This window comes from Panthera uncia (assembly GCF_023721935.1).
Source record: "Panthera uncia isolate 11264 chromosome B3 unlocalized genomic scaffold, Puncia_PCG_1.0 HiC_scaffold_1, whole genome shotgun sequence".
Taxonomy (NCBI): domain Eukaryota; kingdom Metazoa; phylum Chordata; class Mammalia; order Carnivora; family Felidae; genus Panthera; species Panthera uncia.
This window is the reverse complement of record NW_026057582.1, coordinates 99,232,567-99,253,737: the sequence shown is the minus strand read 5'-3', so window position 1 is coordinate 99,253,737 and position 21,171 is coordinate 99,232,567. Positions and strand designations below refer to the sequence as shown.

The 21,171-nt window shown below is 44.0% G+C and overlaps 1 protein-coding gene, 1 long non-coding RNA gene and 1 other non-coding gene across 3 annotated transcripts in view; 1 reads left to right on the top strand and 2 right to left on the bottom strand.

The window, feature by feature from the left end:
• The window catches only part of MYO1E (myosin IE), a 212,063-nt gene extending 192,565 nt beyond the window's left edge, over positions 1-19,498 (top strand). The window contains exons 27-28 of the mRNA XM_049613717.1: positions 13,347-13,516; positions 18,516-19,498. Of these exons, the coding sequence (XP_049469674.1) occupies positions 13,347-13,516; positions 18,516-18,592 (247 nt within the window). The 3' untranslated portion in view covers positions 18,593-19,498. The remainder of the gene's footprint in view (positions 1-13,346; positions 13,517-18,515) is intronic.
• LOC125910058 (uncharacterized) lies at positions 526-19,088 on the bottom strand. The gene is made up of 3 exons (XR_007453837.1): positions 19,011-19,088; positions 3,574-4,010; positions 526-2,142 (listed from the first exon to the last, which is right to left on the bottom strand). It is a non-coding gene; the product is annotated as an uncharacterized LOC125910058 (long non-coding RNA).
• Positions 6,914-6,986, bottom strand: TRNAR-CCU (transfer RNA arginine (anticodon CCU)). The gene has a single exon. It is a non-coding gene; the product is annotated as a tRNA-Arg (tRNA).
• Positions 19,499-21,171: the final 1,673 nt, after the last annotated feature.

Sequence of the window (21,171 nt, the reverse complement as noted above, 5' to 3'; positions counted from 1 at the left end):
GTTTTTCCTTCCTTGTCAGCTTCCTTCTAAAGACCACAAAGCTTTTACAAGCTTAACCACGTTCTCCTGGGGTTCCTCTTCCCCTGGCAAGTCTCACCTCATTTGGGCTCCAGATAGGAAAACACCTTAGTTTGGTACAGATGGCTGTCAGTAGAGATGATGCCACTCTACCCTGGATCTCTCTCCGCACCTACCCCCCACTTTTGTGTAAGTCGCTGCCTCCCACCAGTTCCAACGATCATGGCCTGCCTGATTGGCTTGATCAAAAGCAGTAGTTCTCCGACTTTAATGTGCACAGAATCACCTGGAGAACTCACTGGCCCACTTCCAGAGTCTGATTCAGTAGGTCCAGGGCGGTGCCCAAGAATTTACATTTCTATCAAGTTCTCAGCTGCTGTTGCTGCTGCTACTGATCCAGGGACCACATTTTGAAAAGCACTCCTCTAAAGGCATCTGTTCTCTAACTGATAAAGCCAGGAAAGATTCTGTGTACAAGTGAATTGAGAGGGTGCTGGTGAGGCAGAATTAAGATTTTTACTCCATAACCCAGACCTACACTATTCAGATGGATGGACCTAATGAAAATAATCAAACAATTCTTCCTGGGCCCGGGTTGAGGTTCGTGTCCCAAAGTAGGCAGAGAATTAAAATCAATCAATCAACAAAATGCATCAAATCTCTTAGCTCTGTCTGTTAGCTTCCTACTTGCATTGGCCTTGGCAAGCAAAACCATCTTTCCAGCCCTGCTTTGCAAGTTACAGACTTGCACACCAGCCAACTGCTAGCATCTGTCAGCCAAAGGCAGGCAATTTAGGAACATAGTGTCTTAACTGAGGCTGCTCCCTTCCAGCCCTCAGCTGCGTGGCTCCCTATTTAAGTCTTCGCGCACCCTTTGCCACCTCTAGGTCTAAAGATCAGGCGTCCATAATGTGGCGTGGTGATGGCTATGAGGCTGGACAGAGAGGGCACCTTCACAGCTGGCTACCAGGCAGTAAGATTTTCCTGACCTTCTGTTGTCTGTACTCTTAGCAGGCACACTGAGTCCAGGAGCTGCAAGAATCCCTTCTACCCTCCTCCTTGTACACTTAAATCTGCTGTAGTGCAAACATTCCTTAGAAAATCGTACTCTGGTCAAAGGTCTGAACTTTTTCTTCATATTTATTTTTGAAACACATCAAGTGAAAATTAAAATCATTTCTAATGTGGCCAGTGACCTTCAGCATGCCTTAGACATTTCAGGAGCCTCGGGGTCACCTGCATTTAATAGCTCCTCTTCGCCAAGAAAACATGAGTTGCCTTCATTTCACAGCAGGTTGTTGGAGCAAACAGCAGACTTGGGGATCCCAAACTTAAGCCTTTCCATAAACACAAAAATTCCTGTAAAACGTCACAGTTCCAAACAGTGACCTTGAAGGTACCAATCTATAAAGGCAAAGTTTCCGCGGTCTTTTGCTCCTCGGGCTTTCGTACTCTTGGGCTTATCTTTCCTTTCCCTCTCCCACCCCCAATGCACTTTTCTTTATAGACGTATTTAGTATAAGCAATCATTTCTTTTGGATCATGTAATGTGGATAAAATCAAATGGTATAATTAGCACCTCAAGTTAATTCAGGAAAGTCTTTGTCAGTTTATTTTAGGTTCAGCCAGGTTTTTTTGGAGAGAGCATGAAGCCTTTGCTAAATTAATTACCATCCCAACTGGATCCTTTACCCTTGGGTCGCCACGTTTGGGACATGGTGGCTATTCTTACTGTCGTCCTCATTGTTATTGTTCAGGGAAACTAGGAAAGATGTAGAGGGAATCGTTACCCTGCAGTCTCTTAGCATACCTTTTGAAATGTCTGATTCGGGTTCAAGGTCTTTCCTGAGAATCCAGAAAGAGAACAGGTTAAGCAAGAATCATACAAACATTTCATTCATCAGCCTTTGCTCTGATTTCATAGGAACACTTGATTTGCCAGTCACGTGTGCTTTCGGTTATCCCTCCTATAGCTGAGACGTACATAATCTGACTCCATTTCATCACTGGAAGCATTAAAACCCAGACTGGAAATATCTTTTCTGTTGGCCTCTTTAATCCTATGGTCCATTTCATGGGAGGGCAACTTCAGGAAATTTCAAGATACTCCAGAGATTAATCCAACTAGAAGTAGGAGAAATAGAAAAATATTGAAAGTGCTCAGTGGTTGGGCTTCTTGCCATGCCACAAAGGGGGAGGGATCGATAGAAAAATTCAAATGCTGCCTGTATGTCTCTTGACAGGATTCTCCTAATGGAGTCATATTTTCAGGGGGCTTAAAATTTCCAACAAATGTCCAATAGCAATATTTCTCAACCCATAATCTACAGGAGCAGCAGCCGTATCCTGGCCGAGGCAGACATGAGGCTTAGGAATTCCTGGCATCCATTCCCACATTTCCAGTAATGTTTATAGATTCAACCTTTTGGAATACAGCATATTTCAAATAGCCAATGAAATAAAATGCCATTATTTTCCTTCTTGGAATTTCAAGACATAAATCTCACATCTGCAGAACAAAGCAGTGATCTTAGAAAGCTCAATCCCAGCTCCCCCTGGCATAGACTAACTACACCCAGCTGCCCCAGAGGTGTGGGAGCTCTGAAACGTTCACAGAAGGTGGCCTGGTGGTGTGCAGCGAGCACAGGGGTCACAGTTGCAGGAACCGGGTGTCGGTCCCATTTCATTTGTTCGTTCCTTCATTGATTCGTTCCTCAAATATTTACTGAGCCACATGCCTTTTCTGTGCCACACGCTGGACAGTTACCAGCTGTGCTTCCTCATGTTTGGCACCTAATCTTTCTACACCTTGGTGTCCTCAACTGTACAATAGGGATAATAATATAATGTTAAAGCCCACTCCTCGGGGTTTCTTGATTAAATAAGGGCTTTGTAAACCACAAGCATGATGCAATTGAAAGTTTAAAGTTTATGTGTTTTGAGAGAGAGGACACATGTATGCATGTGTACATATAAGGGAGGGGCAGAGAGAGAGGGAGAGAGCATCCCAAATCCCAAGCAGGCTGTGCGCTGTCAGCACAAAACCAGAATTGGGGCTCGAACTCAAAAACCGTGAGGTCATGACCTGAGCCAAAACCAAGAGTCAGACACTTAACCGACTGAGCCACCCAGGCACCCTGGATAATATTAATATTCTCCTAGGATCGAAAGGCAGCTTTAGTCTCAAGAACTCAAATCTCTGGACCCCGTGAGGGTCTAAGCTTCAGGCATTGCAGCTTTAACAGGGGAAATAGGTGGCCTAGGAAAGCCAGACAAGGGGACCAGTGAGGGAGACACCTTCCCCTTCACACACGTATGGAAGAGCTCTGCCGCTCGCTGTGGGTGCAGAGCAACAGCAAAGCAGCCATGAGGAAATCATTGCAACAGACGCTCTTGCATTTGGACCATGTAAAAAAGTCCACAACCTCTTCTCCAGCTATACTGTGACTCCATCTTTTTCTAGTCGAACATCCTCTGCTCCAGTCACCGTAACAGCTAACATCCCATGGAAAGTGACAGACGTTACCAGGAAAGAGCAAATGCATGAACACTCACGTTAGGGAGCCTTGTCACCATTGACGTCATTTGGGGTTTTGCTTTCTCATGGGCTTTCGGCATCTTGTGAGATCGAGCAGTTGTCCGTGAGGGTTCAAGTGTCAGTCGTTATCCTGAGGTCTCAGGGCAAAGGTCTTCCTCAGTCACTAAGACAGGACTTCTCCAGCAGCGTGGTTTTTCCAAAGCAGCCTGGATGGAAGGCGCTTGATGACTTGGGAAACCTCGTGGTGTGGGTTATAATGTGATGGCATCGGAGGTGTGATGCCCAACTCAGAAAACGACCTGCTGTAAAAACAGGCTGCTGTAACTCAGTTTCTTCCTGTGTTTGTCTTCTTACTGGGGGAGAGATACGCTCAAGTGGGAAGTGTGTACAAATTCTCCCAAAATGATGGGTCAAGCAGTAACAGGGAAACTAGATTACATTGTGCAGAAGTTACCTAGAAGGAGAGTTTGCTCAGTGGCATGGCAGTTTCCAACTACGTGTTAATATGTATAACATGAACACTTATTATTGAACTGGCAACAAGAAAAAGAACCGTTGCTGTGAGTCTGAAATTCTTGCTCCAACCCTCATTAGCCCAATGAAATGATTGTTTTTCTAACACAGTTTTCAATCATGTAACGCTTAGTAGGCGTGCAAATGTCACGTGCCAAAATTATCTAAGTTCCGCCTGTGTATTACAGAACACATCCAGGCAGAGCACAACAGTGTGAGGACAGCAGTGTGCTGCTGAATGACTGGCTGTCCACACACCAAAGGGCCTGAGTTGTGCTCAGTTTGCCAGTTTCCACTCGCCATGGCCAGTGCCAGGCTACCGGCATGACCACACCGGCCCCGGGCTTGGGAAGAGATGTGCAGCCACACACCGTTACCGAGTGTTCCCACCAGACTTAAGCAACCAGACGTTTTTAACCTCGAGTGCAGAGACAGAAATGAAATGTAGCAAAATAATTAGGAAGGGTTGAGTGATGAGTAGTTTTTGCTTGTGCTTTTAATTTCATCACTTGTAAGTGTGTTCCGTTTAATCTTTAACAGTGGCCATTGTTTAACGACTCACAGAATTCCCGATGGCCTAACAACCCTCTCTCCTGGGCTGGACGAGCCAGTGCCAGCCGCCTGAGCGGGAGGGTCGCGTTTTCTGTGTGAGCAAGTCTGAATCCCTCCTTCACTGCATTGACCAACCGCCCCTTGGCCGCAAGTGGAGGCTCCAGGCACCTAAAAGGCCTCATTAATCAATTTCTGGCAGCTCTTAGTCATGATCTCTCCCCATTATTGATTACACAGGATCGCCACCTAGTGATGCAAAAGAGATTGTGTGGGTTTAAGGCTGCATCGGTCTAAGATAGAGCTAGGAAAATGGCTGTCCCTCCCGGCTGCTTTCTGCGATGGTTTCTGGGTCTGCAATGTGGTGAAATGTGGAGGCAGCAGTCTCTTCATCGGCACAGACTTCCTGTGTACCGTGGTACTTCTGACCGTAGAGATTTTGTTGAGAGCGCTCTAGAAAGAATTCTAAGAATTAGAAAAAGAACCTGGACCATTGCCTGAGTCTCCCTTTTTTACAGATGAAGACGCTGATCCTTAAAGAGGTGAAGCGACATCCCCAAGCCACATGCCTGCCAGTGGCCAAACTGGGCCTCACACCCAGCGCACTGACTCTTCAGCCAGTGCAGTGTCCCTCCTACTCCTGCACATGGTCACTCCATGAGAATGTGCAGACTGAGGCCACGCAGTGTTCCCGGGCCTGGTGCCAGGTCCGGGGGCTACAGTGGTGAGCATGAAGAGGCCCAGTCCCTGCCCCATGGAACCTTTGGTCCTTAGAGGGAGTCAGCTGAATGGTGACATAGGTCCCTGGACTGCCACATGGACCCCCTGCTCTGAGCAGGTGTGAGCTGCCCAGGATGCGGTGGCAGGTTTGAAATGAGATCTGAAGGCTGAGCAGGAATTAGCAGTGCTGCTTAGGGCAGGGGTAGGCCGAGGGGACATCAGACCAAGGGACCTCAAGGATTACTGGGGGATTTGGGTTCCCATGTAGGTCCTTGGCAAGTTGGTTTCAAAGGTCTGTGTGGCTGGAGCTCTGGGAGCCTTATGCGTCTGTTATTGTGACGTCTAGGGATGAGACCGGCAGGAAGTCCCAGGAACCTACAGTGGTCATTTCACGGGAGTGTTGTGAAATCAAATGAGGCCACGTCTGTGAAAATGCCTAGCACAGTGCCTTGCCCAGCACAGCCACAGCCCAGGCGAGTTTATATCTCATACAGCTATAGGCAGGGGTTCCCAGACAACGTCCCTTCGGCCCACACTCACAAGAGTGAAACCATGCTCAGATGTGAGAATGAGGCAGCAGGAACCGGCCAGGAAGATTTTGTTGTCACTGGCTGTCCTGCTGGAAGAGTTGTACTCCATCCTGGTCACAGAGGACATTTAAACAGGAAAGAGCCAGACCATAGTGACCTTAGGGTTCATTGTCTAAACAGACACTTCCCTGGGGTGCCTCAGTGACTCCATCAGTTAAGCGTCCAACTCTTGATTTCAGCTCAGCTCACGATCTCACGGTTTGTGAGTTTGAGCCCTGCCTGGGGCTCTGCGCTGATGGTGTGAGGCCTACTTGGGATTCTCCATCTCCCTCTCCCTCTGCCCCTCCCTTAGCCACACTCTCTCCCTCTCAATATAAATAAACTTTAAACAGACATTTCCTTAGTGCAAAATGCAGAGCTATTCCCAACCTCCACATCTATTCCCCATCAAACACAGTCTTCCAGTCCACACTCTTGTTCCACAGCAAACAATGCCCCATCTCAAAGCTGCCTGGACTCTTTATGCTCCCACCTGGGAAGCACAGTGAACCCCGTTTAGCCAAGTAGTAAATAGCCAGATGGTTTTACGTCGGTAAAGTGTGGGAGCCGCTGTCTGGGGCCTGGGACAATCAAGCCAACTGTTGCCAAGGGCCTACAGGGGAACCCAAATCCGCCAGTAATCCTTGAGGTTTTACCTTGATTGGGTTTACTTCGATTTATCCTCTGATGCCTTGGGACCAAATACCACGCAGCGGCTGTGTTCAAATAGGTGTTTGAACAGTCCTCCCTACCTCCATCTCCTTCTCCAGCCTGCCCTGGTTCTGGGACACCTGGTGTCTGCCGTCTCAGAGTGGCTGAGGTCACTCTGGGTGTCAGCAGTGTGGTGCTGAGCCAAAAGGGGTCTGTGTAAGTTACTTTTTTTTTTTTTTAAGCAGATTGTTTTGAGACATAATTTATATACCATTAAATCAGCCTTTTTAAAGTACCATTCAACTGTTGGGATTTTGGGTTTTTTTTTTTTTTAATTTTATTTAAGTAATCCCTGTACCCAGTGTGGGGCTCGAACTCACAACCCCGAGATCAGGAGTCACACGCTCTACCAACTGAGCCAGCCAGGTGCCGCCATCAGAATCTAATTTTCGAATTTTCATCATCCGCAAAAGACACCTCCTTCCCATTAGCAGTCACTGCCACCAACCCCCAGCCTCAGCCCCAGGCAACCACTAATCTGCTTTCTGTCATTATAGATTAACCTTTTCTGGATATTTCGTAAAAATAGAATCCTTTTGTTAAATTGGTTAAATGGCATGTATTATAAATGGAATTGTTTTCTCTGTCTTGTGTTCTCTAATCTTGCTGAACGTGTTTATTGGTTCTCCTAGTTTTTTAGTGCAGTGCATTCCTTAGGATTTTCTATATGCAAGATCATCTCATCTGCACATAGAGGTATTTTCACTTGTTTCCAGTGTGAATGCCTTTTATTTTTCTTGACTGATCGTTCTTGCTAGAGCTTCCAATGCAGTACTGAACAGGTGGTGAGAGCTGACCTCCCTGTTTTGTTCCTGATCTTAGGGGAAAAGCATGGTCTTTACCAGTAAAGATGATGTAAGCTAGGAATATGTGAAGTGAGTGTCCTAACACCAGTCAGGGCTCCTAAAGGTAGGAAGACAGCAGTGTGGCCTGTGGCAGGACATGAGGCTGGGAACCAGTGGGGACCACACCTGGCAGGGACTTTGTAGGCCTCATGAAGGGTTTTGGTCCATTTCCCAAGACCAAGGAGAAACTGTTAGTATTTTTTGTGGAGGGTGAACTGAACTTATAGACACTGAGTTGGGGGGATATTCAGGGAGCCCAGAAAGGAAACAACCGGACATGGAGGAGGAGGAAGTGCCAGAGCTGGGTCAGAGCTGGAGGCGATGGGCAGAGGAGCCAGGAGGTGACTCCCAGGACTGCTGCAGGGAGGATAGTCCTACATTTCAGAGCATCATCCACCTTTGTCTCCCCACTAAGAGGCCCCCCTGGCCCCCTTTTCCCAGGGACGACACCCAAGTCCCAGTACTCTTGGGCCCAGAGGCCTTATCAGCCTGCACTAACTAATGTTTGTAGGTTTCCTCCCTGGACATAAGAGAGTCCAAGTCTTCTTCTTCTATGAATATCTGGGGGGAGGGGGGGGGAGAGTGTATGAGTGTGTGTGTGTGTGTGTGTGTGTCTGCAATGTTCCAATCCTGTGCCCTGCAACTGCCAGGCTGGTGGCTTCTCTCCCTCCCAGGGTATTCTAATGCACACCCTCCTCCACTCCTCCTTCCTTATTGCTGGGAAATCAGATGACTTCTGGTATGCAGGCTAATGGCTCTTATTAACCAAATGCTGACACATCCCTAATATATAGGTTGCTTAATTAAGAGCCTGCTTGCCTGGCCAGCTTTCAGAGAGGAAAGCACTTGTCCAGGAGGGAATGGGGATTTCCAATGGACTAGGGAGGAAATTATGTCAGGCTAATCATCTATAAGATGCTTTTCCTCCAGGTTAAAAGAAAAGTGCTTGGTGATAGGTGGGAAGATAGGGATGGGGGTTGACCTAAGAAGAATGGAGCCTGAGTAACCTTAGGGTTTGTTCCCTCCCACACAGGGAGCCCCCGAAATCCCACCCTGACAGGAACAGTCCTGCCCCCCCCAGGTGGCAGCCAGTCCCCCCTCCCCACCAGATCTAACTCGCTCATCAGCACCCATCTACTGTCATGGGGCCGCAGCAAAGACAGAGCAGCTCTCGCCTCCTGAGATCACAGATCAAAACTGGGTGTGCTTTCCCTTCCAGGACGCACGCCCAGGGAAAGACCCTCCCTTTTCCTTCTTCCTTCCACAGGTGTCAACAGCCACCAAGTGGAGTGCCACCCAATTCCTCTGAAAAGAAACCTTAAACGTAACTTTCTTTCCCCCCTTTAATTATTTTTTAATTTACATCCAACTTAGCATATAGTGCAACAATGATTTCAGGAGTAGATTCCTTAATGCCCCTTACCAATTTAGCCCATCCCCCCATCCCACAACCCCTCCAGTAACCCTCTGTTCTCCATATTTGAGTCTCTTATGTTTTGTCCCCCTCCCTGTTTTTATTTTTGCTTCCCTTCCCTTATGTTCATCTGTTTTGTATCTTAAAATCCTCATGAGTGTAGTCATATATTTGTCTTTCTCTAATTTCGCTTAGCATAATACCCGTGAGTTCCATCCACATACTTGCAAATGGCAAGATTTCATTCTTTTTGATTGCTGAGTAATCCTCCATTGTATATATACACCACATCTTTTTTATCCATTCATCCATTGATGGACATTTGGGCTCTTTCCATACTTTGGCTATTGTTGATAGTGCTGCTATAAACATTGGGATGCATGTGCGCCTTCAAAACAGCACACCTGTATCCCTTGGATAAATACCTACTAGTGCAATTGCCGGGTCATACGGTAGTTCTATTTTTAGTTTTTTGAGGAACCTTCATACTATTTTCCAGAGTGGCTGCACCAGTTTGCATTCCCACCAGCAGTGCAAAACAGATCCTCTTTCTCTGCATCCTCGCCAACATCTGGTGTTGCCTGAGTTGTTAATGTTAGCCATTCTGACAGGTGTACGGTAGTATCTCATTCTGGTTTTGATTTGTATTTCCATGATGATGAGTGATGTTGAGCATTTTTTTCTTGGGTCTGTTCGCCATCTGGATGTCTTCTTGGAGAAATGTCTATTTGTGTCTTTTGCCCATTTTGTCACTGGATTATTTGTTTTTTGGGTGTTGAGTTTGATAAATTCTCTATAGATTTTGGATACTAACCCTTTATCTGATATGTCATTTGCAAATATCTTCTCCCATTCCATCGGTTGGTTTTTAGTTTTGATGATTGTTTCCTTCACTGTGCAGAAGGTTTTTATTTTGATGAGGTCCCCATAGTTCATTTTTGCTTTTGTTTCCCTTGTCTCCAGAGGCGTGTTGAGTAAGAAGTTGCTGTGGCTGAGGTCAAAGAGGTTTTTGCCTGCTTTCTCCTCGAGGATTTTGATGGCTTCCTGTCTTACGTTTAGGTCTTTCATCCATTTTGAGTTTATTTTTGTGTATGGTGTAAGAAAGTGGTGCAGGTTCATTTTTCTGCATGTCCTGTCCAGTTTTCCAGCACCACTTGCTGAAGAGACTGTCTTTATTCCATTGGATATTCTTTCCTGCTTTGTCAAAGATTAGTTGGTCATACATTGGTGGATTCTCTATTCTGTTCCATTGATCTGAGTGTCTGTTTTTGTGCCAGTACCATACTGTCTTGACGATTACAGCTTTGTAATACATCGTGAGGTCCGGGATTGTGATGCCTCCAGCTTCGGTTTTCTTTTTGAAGATTGCTTTGTCTATTCAAGGTCTTTTCTGGTTCCATACAAATTTTAGGATTGTTTGTCCTAGCTATGTAAAGAATGCTGGTGTTATTTTGATAGGTATTGCACTGAATATGTAGATTGCTTTGGATAGTATTAGCATTTTAACAATATTTGTTCTTCCTATCCAGGAGCATGGAATATTTTCCCACTTTTTTTGTGTGTCTTCTTCAATTTCTCTCATAAGCTTTCCATAGTTTTCAGCATATAGGTTTTTCACCTCTTCAGTTATGTTTATTCCTAGGTATTTTATAGTTTTTGGTGCAATTGTAAATGGGATCGATTCCTTGATTTCTCTTTCTGTTGCTTCATTATTGGTGCATAGGAATACAACCGATCCCGTGCATTGGTTTTATATCCTGCCACTTTGCTGAATTCATGGATCCGTTCTAGCAGTTTTTTTGGTGGAATCTTTTGGGTTTTCCATATAGAGTATCATGTCATCTGCGAAGAGTGAAAGTTTGACCTCCTCATGGCCAATTTGGATGCCTTTTATTCCTTTGTGTTGTTTGACTGCTGAGGCTAAGACTTCCAATACTATGTTGAATAACAGTGGGGAGAGTGGACATTCCTGTCGTGTTCCTGACCTTAGGGGGAAAGCTCTCAGGTTTCCCCCATTGAGGATGATATTAGCAGTGGGTCTTTCATATATGGCTTTTATGATCTTGAGGTATAATCCTTCTATCCTTACCTTCTTGAGGGTTTTTTTTATCAGAAAAGGAGGCTGTATTTTGTCAAATGCTTTCTCTGCATCTGCTGAGAGGATCATGTGGTTCTTGTCCTTTCTTTTATTGATATGATGAATCACATTGATTGTTTTGCAGATATTGAACCAGCCCTGGATCCCAGGTATAAATCCCACTTGGTTGTGGTGAATGATTTTTTTAATGTATTGTTGGATCCGTTTGGTTAGTATCTTGTTGAGGATTTTTGTATCCATGTTTATCAAGGAGATTGGTCTATAGTTCTCCTTTTTAGTGTGGTGTTTGTCTGGTTTTGGAATCAAGGTAATGCTGGCTTCATAGAAAGCCAGCATTTGGAAGTTTTCCTTCCATTTCTATTTTTTGGAACAGCTTCAAGAGAATAGGTGTGAACTCTTTAAATGTTTGGTAGAATTCACCTGGAAAGCCATCTGGCCCTGGACTTTTGATTTTTGGGAGATTTGTGATTACTAATTCAGTTTCTTTTTCTGGTTATGGGTCTGTTCAAATTTTCTATTTCTTCCTGTTTCCATCTTGTTTCTTTTGTAAGCAAATGATGTAGGCTTAACCTGGTTTGTCCTTGATGAAAATGTTTTCTTCGTCCCTTTTTTTTTTTTTTTTAATTTACATTCAAATTAGCATATAGTGCAACAATGATGTCAGGAGTGGATTCCTTAGTGCCCCTTACCCATTTAGCCCATCCTCCCTCCCACAACCCCTCCAGTAACCCCAGTTTGTTCTCCATATTTATGTCTCTTCTGTTTTGTCCCCCTCCCTGTTTTTATATTAGTTTCCCTTCCCTTATGTTCATCTGTTCTGTCTCTTAAAGTCCTCATATGAGTGAAGTCATATATTTGTCTTTCTCTAATTTCACTTAGCATAATACCCTCCAGTTCCATCCACGTAGTTGCAAATGGCAAGATTTCATTCTTTTTGATTGTCAAGTAATACTCCATTGTGTGTGTGTGTGTGTGTGTGTGTGTGTGTATACACCACATCTTTATCCATTCATCCATCGATGGACATTTGGGCTCTTTCCATACTTTGGCTATTGTTCATAGTGCTGCTATAAACATTGGGGTGCATGTGTCCCTTCGAAACACACCTGTATCCCTTGGATAAATACCTAGTAGTGCAGTTGCTGGGTGGTAGGGTAGTTCTATTTTTAGTTTTTTGGGGGAACCTCTATACTGTTTTCCAGTGTGGTTGCACCAGCTTGTGTTCCCTTTTTTTTTCTCTAAATGCTTTTTATGAACATATTTAACAGATAGTTGTTTCAGATATAAGTTTAAAGATCTCACAAGCTATATAGCTCTATGCCTTTGAGACAATGTATACATGGAGACCGGAGGCAATACAGTGTATACAAAGAATACATTTAAAGCTAGAAGATTCAGATTAGGATTCTAGTGCTAGAGCTGTTTTTGATCATCACCATGAGGAGGGGGAGATGCTACTGGCACCCATTGGCTAGAGTCCAGGGATGCTGCTAACCACCTGTGGTCCATAGGACAGCCCCACAACAGAGAATTATCTGGCCCCAGAGGTTAGTTGTACTGAGGTTGAGAAATTGCTCTGGTTAAATTCTCGCACCAGAATATTCAAAGCAGAGGGCGCCTGGGTGGCTCAGTCAGTTCAGCATCTGACTTCAGCTCAGGTCACGATCTCAGTTTGTGAGTTTGAGCCCCACTTCGGGTGAGCCTGACCTCTCTCTCTCTCTCTCTCTCTGCCCCTTGTGGAATTCTGTCTCTCTGCCCCTCGCTCACTTACACCCTCTCAAAAAAAAAAAAAAAAAAAAATTCAAAAGAGGGTTTTTTGGGGTTTTTTTTTTTTTTTTGCAATAGTAGGAACTGGAATCATCCCAAACAACTATCAACAGTGGAGTCGATAAGTAAATTGTGACAGAGTCATGCAATGGAAGAGTATAAGGCCATTAGAATGCATGGCCACTACATTCATGCATCACCAGGGTACATCTCGAAAATGGAGTGAGTGATAGAACATGATTCCTTTTATACAGTTAAAAAAACAGGCAAACTATGTGTACTGTTTAGGGATACTTGTGTGTGTGGTAAAACCACAAATAAAAGCAGTTATTAATACAAAATGTAGGGTGGTGGTTGATTCTGGGAAGGACTGCTGTTGAGGAGAAACACCACATGCTTCTATGGCACTGGTGAAAAATTCTGTTTCTGAAGTTGTGGGGGGTGCATTTTTAATTTCAGAGAAAGTTTACGGAGTGGCGTATCTTGTAAGGACAGAGCTGGATTTGAACTTGAGCAGGCTAGTGCTGGCCCCTTGCTCCAGACCACCATATGGTGCTGCCTCCTGTTAGGTCCCTTCTCTTACCTGCCTCCACTCTCTCCACAGTGTCCGGAGACAAACGACCAGTCGGCCTCCCCCAGCAGGGGGCAGACCCAAGCCCCAGCCCAAGCCTAAGCCTCAGGTGCCACAGTGCAAGGCTCTGTATGCCTACGATGCTCAGGACACAGATGAACTCAGCTTCAATGCCAATGACATTATCGATATCATCAAAGAAGGTAAGTGCATGGCTGGCTGAGACAGCGTCCTAAAGAACATTGTCATTGCCATAAAAACTAGTTTAAACATGAAGGCAATTTATAGGTTCCTCTAACTGAAATTTGCAGCGATAGTCTAGGGCTTCGTGCTCAGTTTGATCAGGGCTCCAGCTATCTATCGATCGATCGATCAATCAGCTCTGCCTTCTTTGTATTTGCTCCCTTCTTAGGCTGTTTTCCTTCATGGAAATGAAACGGCTGCCATGCAAACAGATCAAATTGTGTCTGAAATCTGCTTTATCCCTGAAACTTCTCTTAGCCATTGGACAAAAGTCCTAGATTTTACTCTCATTAGACCCAGTTGCTCATGTGCCCATCCCTGAATCTCTAGCAAGGCAAAGGCTGTACCCGTGGTAAGTTAGGTGTGGCAGGGACTTCTTTGGAAATGGTTGTTAAGACTATCCCACCCAAACTTGGTGGCCTCCTCATAATGATGGTAGATGGAATGAAAGCCAGGGAGACAACCTGTAATATCTGTTATAAAAGTAGTCTGGGGGTGTCTGGGGGGCTCATTCGGTTAAGCTTCCAACTCTCGCTTTCAGCTCAGGTCATGATCTCAAGGTTGCAAGATCGAGCCCTGTGTTGGGCTCCATGCTGAGAATGGAGTCTGCTTAATTTTCTCTTTCTCTCCCTCTCCCAATCTCTCTCTCTCTCTTAAAAAAAAAAAAAAAAAAAAAAAAAAGGCTGTGAGATTGGCTGAATGCTTTATTAATTTGGTAGAGAAGTTAGAATGTGATTTACATATGACCAAACATTAGTGCTTATGGAAGTACTTTTAAAATGAGAACTCCTGACTTAGGATATTCAAAAACACCATGAAGGAAATGGCATTTGTGAGGAATGGGACAGAGAAGCCATGGAGGGCAGAAAGAGCAGATCACCTTATGAAAGTAAGCCAATGCTCAACCATGGTGCAAGATCTCCCAGGAGACAAGAGGAAGCCAGGAGTGGCCTGGTAGTGGAGGACCCTGAATGTCAGGCTGAGGAGGACTTGTATACAGTGTGGAAGCCGTTACGAACAGAGCAAGGACAAACTGAGTGAAACGGGCCTTGGTAAGACTAGCCTTCGGGAAGAGGTGGCCAGGACACACAGTTCCAGGAAGGGGGTTATTATCAAACTCCTTGATCACATGAGCTCATAGGAGACTTCTAGGTCCCTGGACTGACCTCGTTCTAAAAGACCTCTGGGCATTATTTTGATCTCATCAAATAGTTTGATCTGTCATGAAACTGGATAGCCATCTAGCTTGCTATAGATTTTAATATTTTAGCCATTTAGTATCCTTCCTCCAAAGTGTCGGAGTAGAATTAAAGGCTGAAATAAATGCTCAGTAAACACAAATAGAATTTTTATCACCAGCTTTGTTCAGCAAAAATACTGGAAATGACCAATTACCCAGTAACAAAGATTGGGTAAATAAGCTTTGCTATATCCATTAGTGAACTTCAATGACAAACGTTTTTATTAAAGATAATGATGCAATACTATATTTACTGAAATGGAAAAATGTTCATGAGAAAAGGCAAAAAGGTTATACAGACTGTAGTCTCATTTTTGTAAGAATGGAAAATAGATGACTATAGGCACGTATGTATATGTTATATATAATATATATAATAGAAGATATCAAGTGGTCTCCTTAAATGTTGAATTTTTATTTCTTTTCAGTTCTCAATATTTCAGATTTTTCTAGAAATACCATGTATTTTGGGTATAATCAAAACAATTACATATTTGTGTAAAGTGTAGGGTCCTAGAAGTTCTCAAAAAATGCTATAAATTATCACTCTCATTTATGCAATGTGGTGTCAGTGCAGGAATAGACATATAGATGAGACAGAATAGAATCCAGAAATATAGCCATGTATATACAGATATTTAATATATGATAAATGTAGCATTTGAAACCAGGGGAAAGGATAGGCATTACTTTCCATTTTGATAAGAAAATAAAGTTCAAGCTCTACCTCATACACAAAATATCAGACTAATTAAAGATCTAAAAACATATAACTAAATTATAAAAATCTTAGAAGGAAACCTAGAATATTAATCTTTGGGGGTGAAAAGTCTTACGATGGAGAACATCAAACCCAAAAATCATAGAGGATTTAAACTTCATGAAAAGGCTAAATTAAAATCTTCTGTATAGTGAATTGTACCGGCACAAAGTTAAATTATAGAAAATAGGCTAGGAAAAAACGTTTTACACCTCTAAATAGCTCCTCCACATGAATAAAAAGACACAGTCCAGTCCAAAGTGGACAGAGGCTCCTGAGACCGTGCATGGAGAGGTTCCCTACCCTTTACCCATCAGTGAAGGAGAGCTAACAACTCCACCCGTGACACCAGCAGAAGATTGAAATAAGATCCAGGTCACACTCCCTTTTCCAAATCCTTAAGTTCTGAGTTTTAGAAACCAGAGACAGTTAGAAAGTCGATAATGGTGTGTGTGTATAGGAGATATTACCACATATTAGAACACTTGGTGGTCCCAGGGCAACAGCCTGGGTCAAACTCAGCATCTCTGCTATGCAACATCTGAGCATTCACCCTGTCGGAAGAGACATCATAAACAAACTTACCTTAGTTCAGGTCAGGTTTTGCCATCAAATGAATTACATGAGCCTTTAAGTTTTAAGAACTTTCTGGATTTGGTCATTGCAAATAAAGGTTGGACTATAGTATCTGTGGTAAGTCAGGGTGAAAGGTACCTTCTTTCATAGCTTACAGCTAGAATAGACTTGGGAAGGAAATTTAACATTTATCAAAATTTTAAAACCCCATGTCAATATAATTACTTTGAATTTACATTTAACCACTTCCATCAAGATAAATCCTAAATAAATAAATATTTAAATGTATAAACAGAAGTCCTAGAAGTATGGGAGAATTATCTTTTTTAATATCAGTGTGGGAAATATTTATAAAAGTGATAGAAAATCAAGAAGCTGTAAAAATATCATTTGCTTCAACTACTTAAATATTAAAATATAAAAAGTTAGTTAAAAATGGGAGGGGGGGATATTTGCAACCCATATGACAAATCCACTAATATATAAAGAATTCCTAATTAAGAAGATAAACACCCGGGAGCCTGAGTGGCTCAGTCAGTTAAGCATCCGACTTTTGATTTCAGCTTAGGTCATGATCTCACAGTTTGTGAGATCAAACCCCATGCTATTAGCACAGAGCCCTATTTGGGATTCTGTCTCCCTCTCTCTCTCAAAATAAGTAAACATTAAAAAAAAAAAAAAAAAAGTAGGGACCAGTGGCACCTGGGTGGCTCAGTCGGTTTAGTGTACATCTTCAGCTGAGGTCATGATCTTGCATCCATGGGTTCAAGCCTTGCATCAGGCTCTGTGCTGACAGCTCAGAGCCTGCTTTGGACTCTGTGTTGCCCTCTCTCTCTGCTCCTCCCCTGCTTGTGCTCTGTCTCTCAAAAAATGAGAAAACGTTAAAAAAAATTTTTTTTTAAATAATGGCCAACAACAGAGAAGGTGGCAAATGATAGTAAGTCATGCAGCTATTGGAAGAGAATATGGAAACTCTTTATAAACTGATATGAAATGGTCTTTAGTATATATTATTAAGGTTAAAAACAGTGCAGAATGTGTAGTTTGCTATTGTTTGTGTACAAAAGGGGTAATTTTTATAAATACTTGCTTTTACATACATGACATATCTCTGAAAGTATAAAAAATATATAATATTGCATGCCTTCAAAGAAGGGATCTGCTCATGGTTCATGAGATTGCATCCCATGGAGGGCTCTGTGCTGACGGCTGACAGAGCAGGTCCTGCTTGGGATTCTCTCCCTCTCTCTCTCAAAATAAATAAGCATTTTTACAAAGAACGGATCTGGGTGGCTGTTGTTACTGTTAATGCTTTTGTACTTTTGAAAGTACATCTAAGAATATTACCTATTACAAAAATGAATCATATTGTCTTACAAAATAAAAGGTCTGTATTCTTTGAAGGGACTTTTTTTAATGTTTATTTTTGAGAGAGACAGAGTACGAGCAGGGGAGGGGCAGACACAGAATCCAAAGCAGGCTCCATGCTCTGAACTGTCAGCACAGACTCCGATGCGGGGCTCTAACTCAAGGGCCGCGAGATCATGACCTGAGCCAAAATTGGCCGCTTAACCAACTGAGCCCCTCAGGTGCCCCAAAAGGGCTATATTCTTTGACCCAGGAATCTATCCTACAGACCTACTTGCACAGGGACATAAAGATATATGTGTGAAAGTTTATTCCATCAATAGTGAAAAATTGGGAAAAAATGTCCATCAGTAAGGAAATGATTCTATAAATCATGGCATACAGTGCAGCCCTTTAAAAAATGAGATACAAACATGGAAAGATGATAGCTATTAAGTATTGAAAAGCAAGATGCAGAATAGTAAGATACAGAATGGCTGTTTGTGTTTGAGTGTGTGTACAGTTAAAATCACAGAGGAGGGTCTGGAAGAACATTAGCACATACTTCTCACTGGTGGAAGGTCTGGCATTAACGTGGGAAGTGTTGGGCATCAGTTTCTCCCCAGAGTAGATTCTGCACTGGGGGAAGGAGCGGGAACGGTGCAGTGGAGGAGTAGCCCCCATGAGGAAAAGTTGGGGGGGGGGGGCAGGACCATCCCACCACAACCCACCAGCCTCCCGTGGCCCCACCACGCACTGGGGCTGGCAGGCCTAGGCCCCGAGGGGCGGTCAGGCAAAGCCTCAAGGTGAAGGAGCAGGATCTTCCTAGAACGGGGCCTCGAGTGCTATGTCTGCCGAGGGGGAAGGGCTCCTTTTTACAACAGACTCTTTCATGTAAAAGAAAATAAAGAAGGAAAAAGAACGTAGAAGGAGCCAAACTACCTTTGCCCTGTGGTGCGCCCACAGGACAGGGTGTGTTTGGCCCAGGCGCAACTGCCTTGCTCACCCTCACTTTTGCCTCCTCTGTCTCCTGCAGATCCTTCTGGCTGGTGGACGGGTCGACTACGAGGCAAGCAGGGCCTATTCCCCAACAACTATGTGACCAAGATCTGAGGCGCACAGAGACTCTAATGCACAGGCAAAGGAGCTCCAGACAGGGAAGGGGACATTTGGGGGCTCTCCTTCTGATCCATAGCGAGCAATTGCTTCCTTCTCCAAGGCCTGGAGTTTTTCTGGCACCTTCCCCATGGAGGACATTGAAAAGCTGGGTTGGGGACAGGGAGTGTCACTGCATAAATGATCCTAAAAGGTAGCCTCTTCATAGGAGCCCAGGAGGGCAAAACCACCACCCACTAAGATTTATTTATTGTATTTAAACCTGGTGAAAGGACAGGCGAGGTCCACTTGGACCTTGTTGGCTCTATCAAAACAGCACCCCGCTCGCTCACCAGGCCCAGGGAATGGCTGTAAGCGGCCACTGACAAGTGCCTTTAGTCAAAGAGCACATTTATTTCCTCCCTCTTTTTCTTACCTGACACACACATTCCTCTCTGCCACTTTCCTTCAGGGAGGACCTGCCCTCTTTGCAGGCTGGGCTTGACATGAGCGGGCACTTCCCATGCGAAGGCCAAGGGCCAGCGTGGCCTGCTGAGCCCGCAGGTGCAGAGGGCAGCTGGTTTACACTTTGCCGGGACCCATCAGGCTGCCAGGCTAAGCAGGGGCTGGACTGTTGGCCTTGCTTTCTCTGGGTCTTCAGTTGGAATGTGGCTGGCCCATGTTGGTTTTGTGTTTAATGCTGTACCTATTATAAGAAGGATCTCTTTTTTTCAAGCTGTACATTTATAAAAACAGATCATATACTGTATATATAAAAATCTCAAGATGGTAGCAACATGTATGAATGTACTAAGTAGTATTCCACTGTACTTATTCATAAGGTAGGTTTTATTACAAAACTCCCACCAGGTACTTACAAATGTGCACTACTCCTTTTCAACTATAGAATCAGTGTTACTGCTTTCTAGCCCAGCCCCTGCAAACCCTTCCCAATCCTTTCCCCATAGATAATTTTCCTCTGCCCCCTGTGCCCCTCCCCTTAACTCCTAAATAAATAAAGGAATCATGAACTACCTGTTTTTTTGTGACATTTGTTATGGGGTGAATTGTGGCCCCACCCCCAAAAAACATGGTGAAGCCCTAACGCCTGTGACCTCATAATATGACCTTATTTGGAAATACAGGGTCTTTACAGAGATGATCAAATTAAAATGAAGTCATTAGGGTGGGCCCTGAGCCAATATAACTGGTGTCCTGATAAAAAGGGGACATTTGGACATGCATGGACACGCAGAGGGAAGATGATGTGAAGGAACAGCCGTCTACAGCCAAGGAGAGGGGCCCCGCCCAGATGCGCTCCCTCACGGCCCTCAGGAACCAGCCCTGCCCACACACAGATCTTGAACTTCCAGCTTCCACAGCTTGTAAGACACTGAGTTTCTGCTATTTAGCCACCCAGTCTGTGGCACTTTGTGAAGGCAGCCCTAGCAAACCAATGCAGTGTTTATTGTAGTAATGGTGAAAAGTCAGAAATGATGTAATATCTATTGATAAGGGAATGGTTTTCAGGGGACACTCACCTCTCTGCCTCTCCTCCAGGTTGCCTTGGCCATTCTGAAGCTACTGGGAAAGTAGGGTTTGACCAGCACACACCTTTCTGTCATTCCAAGATCCTCGAGTCCGTGGGAAAAATTATCAGGGGTTTCATATAAGGAAACAAATGGATCTGAATTTGGAACAAGTAAACCATTTGATTCTGCATTTTCAAGAACAGGGAGCAAACTTCATTTGGTAACAATAACAACATTTAAAGTAGATTTCCGTTCCATTTTGTGACCAGTTGAGAGGAAAATAAAGCCATAATGTGATGACACGAGGAAAGGTAATCCCTGTTTACACCAAGAGTCTCTTAATATTTGACAAAGGATCTTCACATTCCTGGACTCACGCAAAGTGGGAGGAAGGCGCTAGAACCAGAATTCGAACGAAGGAGCATCCTGGACCCCCAAAGCCTCAACACGCAGGTGGCTTTCTCACAAGCAGGACTGCCAAGATCACCTTCCATTGTTACCACACACCCTTGGAGGGCTTGTTTTTCCCCCCTGAAAATCAGTCCTGGGATAAAAGAAGACCAACTTTAAAAGAATTTGGGGCCAAGTGACAGGACAGTCTGAGTTGAGCATAGGTTATTTTGAAAAGGGCTATCTTGAGGATAAATATTAGCTCAAGCTCTGGAGGAACTAAGGCAGTAGAAGGAATCACTGTGAAACTCCTTAAAAAAAATGTATTCATAAAAAAAGGATGAGACTGTACCATTTGAGACAACATGGATGAACCTAGAAGGTATTATGCTAAGTGAAATAAATCAGACTGAGAAAGACAAACACTATATGATTCCACTCATCAGTAGAATCTAAAAAGAAAAAAATAGACCTATAAATACAGAGAACAAACTGGTGGCTAGAAGAGGGAGGGAGGGAGGTTGGGGGGACAAAATGGGTGAAGGTGACAGGGAGATATACAGGCTTCCAATCACAGAATGAATAAGTCATGGGAATAAAAGGCACAGCATAAGGAATACAGTCAATGGTACTATAAGTGATGTAATGGGACAGATGGTAGCTACACTTGTGAGC